At 35.1% G+C, this 5,906-nt stretch overlaps 1 protein-coding gene across 1 annotated transcript; it reads left to right on the top strand.

The window, feature by feature from the left end:
* The first annotated feature begins 1,595 nt into the window (after positions 1–1,595).
* On the top strand, positions 1,596–5,583 carry LOC131040995 (G2/mitotic-specific cyclin S13-7). Its single transcript, XM_057973972.2, has 13 exons — positions 1,596–1,811; positions 2,062–2,165; positions 2,256–2,313; positions 2,394–2,526; positions 2,795–2,852; positions 3,116–3,343; positions 3,467–3,583; positions 3,750–3,839; positions 3,929–4,090; positions 4,356–4,415; positions 4,679–4,777; positions 4,875–5,053; positions 5,180–5,583. The coding sequence occupies exons 2-13, from the start codon at positions 2,148–2,150 to the stop codon at positions 5,334–5,336; spliced, it is 1,359 nt and encodes a 452-aa protein (XP_057829955.2). The 5' UTR covers positions 1,596–1,811; positions 2,062–2,147; the 3' UTR covers positions 5,337–5,583.
* Positions 5,584–5,906: the final 323 nt, after the last annotated feature.

Below are 5,906 nucleotides of genomic sequence, written 5' to 3'. Positions count from 1 at the left end.
TGGGCGCCAGAAATGTATGAGGGAAAAGTGGTTCGATGAAACGAATATTACAAATTCAGGACTAGTCCACACACCAATGGGACTCTTGGTGCAAGTTATGGAGCTATATGGAATAGCTCAACTTCCCAAGGGGTGTTCCATTGTTCTCTATCTCACAAGACCCCTTAAGCCAATGCCTTTGCTCTCAGATCACTGAGCAAAATAACTTAGGGATGACAATCATGAGAATGAGGGATGTTTGATCAATCTAACATGAATGCAATCCTAATGTGCATGATATTGACAAAAGATGAACTAAACTAGCATGCATATGATGACAAGATGAAATGATTAGTAAAAGAACTATCCTAACATGATACACTAGCTTAATATGAGTATTATGATAAAGAGAAATACTTCTAAAATGCTTATTAGATTATTTCTATTCAAAGAGGGATTAAAATGCTTGATAAAAATGAGTATAGATTAGATGCATAAAACTTGGATCCTAGAATGATAGAAGAATGACTCTGTTTATAGGGAAAATACGACAATGAAGGGTCAAAATTGGATGATCCTATCAAGGGCCAGGATTGAAAGTTATTAATCCATGTTTTCAATTCTCACCAATGAAATGGTGACAATTGTCAACATAAGAGTGCTTGAGAGGAGATGTAAGAAACATTAAATGCTTGAGAAGACCTCATGGTTACCTTAGAAGGTAAGGGTTAAGGTTAGATTAGGGTTATCCATTGGATAAAACTTTTACCCAAAGGATAAACTCTTGTGCAAGGGTGAAAGGGATAACCAAGGTTAAAACCATCAATGCTTGATGAGACCCTTGGGTTAGATGAGGGTTGAGTTAGACAAAAAGTCTCCAACCATGTAAGAAGGTTGAGTTAACCACTAATGGTTTGGAAGACTTTCAAGGTTAACTTATTGAGGACATAAAACCTTTAATGGTTATTGAAGACTTTAAGGGTTTGAGAAGTGACTTCCCTTTTACTTAGGGATGTGACAATATTTAGTAGATGGGTTAGGCTAATTTAGAAGTGATTAGAAGAATTTAGAAGAGGTTTTAGAGAAGCAAGTGGGAGATGTAGAAGAATGCAAGTGGATGGAGGGTAATTTTAATTAAAATAAATTGCTTTATTTCAACAAAAATAGATGCAAGTGGAGGATTTAAATAAATTAGATTTATTTATTTGAAGTGAATAATTTAATTAAATGTAAATTCAACAAAAAAGAGTAGAAAGGAGATTTAATTAAATAAAATGATTTATTCAATTAAATGACATGAAAGGCCTAGGTGAATTTAATTAAATACATTGAATAACTTATTTAATCAAATAGATGAATGTGAATGTTTTAATTAAATTAAATTAAATAGAAAAATGAAAATAAAATGAATATTAAATATTCACTTTAAAAAGTGGTCATTTTTATCATAAAAGAATAATTTTGAATTTACTCAAGTGATTCCCAAAATCATCCCCCAAACAGCCCGTTACACAACATTAATAACGGCTTATATAGTGCTTAAAATACATAATAGCTTTTTTTAATATAAGAAATAAAAGCAGCCCTAGCCCAATTAAAACAATTGCTCAGCTGTAAAGTTTCCTTACGCCAAACGTGTTGGAAGAGAGCCGTTGTAAAAGTAGACGTTGGATTGAAAAGCTGAAGCATCAATTTATACCGTTGGGGTTTCCAATTCAAATTCACTAGATCTTAAATCTGCGAGGTTAAACCAGAAAAGTTCCACAACAGACACGCGCAAGGAATTTCTGTAACTGAATCTTAGCTTTCTTTTCTGGTGACATTCTGAATTGGTGAGTCTGAAGCTGAATCCCAAGTTGTTTTGGAAATTGGGTTTTAAATATTAGAGGGTTTCTCCTGTAATGGAGCAAAACCTAAAACTAAAGCTAAAGCTATTGAAGCATTAGAGGGTTTTAAACATTGAGGGTTTGTAGTGTCCATTAGCAGTTGAATGTAGTAATCAGTGGATTATGAGTAACTGGTTTGATGGTTTTGTGGTTAAAATAATAAAATTATTGATCGCTCTAGTTTTGCAATATGTAGTGCGGGATCGTTCTATATGGGCAGAGAGATTGTGGCACAGAATCCACATTCCATACCGAGGATTAGTGCATTATCTGTTGCTTCCTATGAATATGCGTGCTAGGGTAAGTTTTATTGATTTTCCATTTGAATTTACAGGGTTTGCTCTGAGATAATTAAGTTTATTTGAATTTTGAAATCTGAAATTCGTGCAGGCTGGCTGCCAGAACGAGAACAAGCGCGGTATTTCACGGCCGGCGGCAGCAGCAAAAGGTAAATTGTGGCTCACAAACTCAGATCATAGATTTCGCTCTTGGGTTTTTCGGTTTTCTAATGGGCTTTAGAAAATGCAGGTCCCGCAATGGCAGCAGCCAACAACCAGAAGGCAGTAGTAGCCAATAACAATAGGAGGGCCTTGGGAGATATTGGCAATCTGGTGGGAGCTTTGAATACTAGATGTGTCATCAGCAAAGATGGAGCGGCAGAGTATGTACTTTTCTTAGTTTCAGGGTTTTAATATGTACTTTTCTTGGTTTCAGGGTTTTTATGGTCCATACTAGTGAGGTTGTAGAGCTTTTGGAGTGTACTGTGTAGATGTTTTTGAATCAACTTTGTCAGAAAAACAAAGGCAGGAAGATTTCTGAATGTTTAATCATTTGGGGTTTTACTTTAACCATTGATGTTGATGCTCTGTGTCAAGGTCTTTATTCAAACGCCTAAAATGCTTTTGGTTATCTTTTGGGTTCAATTTCAGGAGGGTTCGATCAAATCTGATTGCCAATGCGAACAAACAAGCAAGTTCCAGCTCTCAGGTTAGTTGAATGATTTGATGTCCAGCTCAGCTCATGCCTCTTGAGTGGGAGGTAGGCCCTATGGACAGAAGAGGTGCCTGAGGTCCACCCCCATTGATGATTTATTGGACCTCATTCTTGCTTCTTGTTTTGTGTTTATATAACTTCCTAGGAAGAGCTTAACAGCCTGCATGTTGTTCTTAATTTGGGATTTTGAAGGTCAACATGCCTGCTACCTTTTTCAGCTTATTCCTCACCTTATATTTTACCCTTTACTGTCCCAGGTAGAGTTTATTGCCGTCAGGGCAGAGGTAAAAGCAGAGGCAGGAGCAGTTTGGGGAAACAAACAGAAGCGCACTAACAGGAGGAGAGGACAAGGTGCCACAGTTGCAGAAGAGAGTAATGATGTGCGTAGCAGCACAGATTCAGTTGCCACAAATGAAATATTTAAAACAGCTTCACAGAAATTCAGAGGACTATCCCTAACGAAATCTTTAACAGCTACAAGTGAGGTATGCATCGTTTCTTCTTCTTCCCTAAACTAGTTTTGCTTGTTCATTACTGGTGGTTTCTATGATCTGTTTAACTTCATATATAGTACAACTGGAATAAAAATATTTTATGTTCGTATCCAGAGTGCCTGCAAGGACTTACAAGACCTTCCTCCTAGCATTGATGATGGAGACCTGCAAAATCAATTGGCTGTTGTTGAGTATGTCGAAGATATATACAAGTTCTACCGAAAGACTGAAGTATAAATCCGTACAACTTTAGAGTTTTCTTTGATTTCTATGATAAAGTTTTTTGAATTCTATGATAAAGTTCTTTGATTCAATAATTTTTTTTTTTTTTTTTAATAAAAGTGGATAGTGATTCAATAATTATTGATTTGTTGGCAACTTGGCATTATTTTTTCAGAACTTGAGCTGCGTACCTCCAGATTATATGTCAAGGCAGGAAGAAATAAATGACAAGATGAGGGCAATTCTTATAGATTGGTTGATAGAGGTAAAGAAATCTAGTTTTATTTACAATGAGGGCAATTCTAATTCATTAGACTATTTGAGGTTTGATTTGGGAAAGTTTGTAATCTGCAGGTGCATCTGAAGTTTGAACTGATGCCCGAGACATTATATCTCACTGTGAATGTGGTTGATAGATATCTTTCTATTGAAAGGGTTACAAGGAGAAAATTGCAGTTAGTGGGACTCACCGCAATGTTCATAGCTTGTAAATATGAAGAAATTTGGACACCAGAGGTATGGAAAGTAGAATAGAGGAGGACCTGGTTGAAAATGTAGAGTCTATGTACTAGATTTTAAATTCTGTACTAGAGTCTCTGTCGAAGATTTTAAATTTTCTGTCCAGCATAACGTCATTTTGTAATGTTTTTAAATATCGTGTTTAAGGCTTCTTTGAGACCCTAGTTCAGAGAAATTACAAGGATCAATAATGATCAAGAACTTCTAATTCTGTGGTCTTAAACGCTAAAATAAAACCTTTTTTGCCCTTAACTGTTGACAGATTAAGGACTTCGTCAGCATATCAGCTAAAGAGTATACAAGGGAGAATATCGTGGCCATGGTAATTTAAGTGCAACAGATTTTAAATGCATTAAGTTTCCACATTCCATGAGAATTTAGTTTGTTTTCAATCAAACACAGACAAATCCAGAAATCATCAAACTAAATTGTAAAACAGACTTGATATTCTTTTTTAATTTGATGATTTCTGGATTTAACTGTTAGATTTTTTTCCATCAAACACAGACAAATCGTGAAATCATCAAACTAAATTGTAACAGATTTGATATTCTTGTGACTCACTATATATGGTATTTTTAACAGGAGCATACAATGTTGAATCGGTTGAAATTCAATTTCACTGTTCCAACTCCCTATGTTTTCCTAGTTAGATTTCTGAAGGCAGCTGATGCTGACAAACAGGTAAAGGGTTTGATTTCTGTCTAGACATAGTCCTTCCAAGAGTCCTCCCAATACGATCCCCTTCTGTACTGATCTTATTCTTTTTTCAATGTCTCAGATGGAAAACCTGGCATTCTTCTTTGCCGAGCTTTGTTTGCTTTATTACGTTCTGATCAAATATAGCCCATCTATGATTGCCGCTGCTTCTGTATACACTGCCAGGTGCACTCTCAAAAAGGATCCATGTTGGACTAAAACACTAAGCCTTCACACAGGTTACTCTGAAGCAGACCTGAAGTAAGTTAAAGAATGATCCATTTGATTAATCTAATCAAACCTTCTAAATTTTGACTGGTAGTAAAGTATTTCTTTCTCAGATCTTGCTTTTTCAGAATTGGTAATTACATTTATGTACCTGTGTAGGGAATGTGCACACTGGATTGTTATGTTCTACCGAAATGCAGGAGAAAGTAAGCTGAAAGTTGTACATAAGAAGTATTCAAGTCCTTTCTTTGGCTCTGTTGCACTACTAAAACCGGTGAGCTTGCCTCCAGATGATAGCAGCAGCTCCAGCAACTAATCATATCGTCATCGATTTATATTATATTACGAAGTAAATAGCTAGTGACAGAAGTGCAAAATAGTAAATAGCTAATGAGTTCTTGCTTGAAAGAACCTATTCCTTTGTTGAAGTGTGGATTTAAACCATTTTACTTTTGAATTGCCATGTGAGCATTATCTTATATGCCTGACTTTTGAGGTCAAGATGTTTTCAAGGAACTTGACTATTGTATAGACTAATATTTTTTATATAATCCATTTTTTTTTCCTTCGATTCCATTTGTTTTATAGACGAAGGAAATTGTCTACACAAAATGGGTACATAAATGAGTATAGTTTGGTTAAATAATAGTATATTTGGTTAATAAGTGATTAAAAAAGGCATATATCTTGTATATTCTTGATATTAAATTGTGTTTGGTTCATTATTTGTATATGGCTTGTGAGCAACTAATAACAATAAAGTAAAAATGTGCTACATATCAAATCATAAATGTGCTCTATTACTTTGCACCATTTTAAGCACAAGTCGTAAGAATAATAAATATTGTTATGTGCGCTCACCTTGTTTGATGTAATAAATAAAGTT

This window comes from Cryptomeria japonica, chromosome 4 (genome assembly GCF_030272615.1).
Source record: "Cryptomeria japonica chromosome 4, Sugi_1.0, whole genome shotgun sequence".
In the NCBI taxonomy this organism is placed as follows: Eukaryota; Viridiplantae; Streptophyta; class Pinopsida; order Cupressales; family Cupressaceae; genus Cryptomeria; species Cryptomeria japonica.
This window is presented reverse-complemented; position numbering and strand designations above follow the sequence as displayed.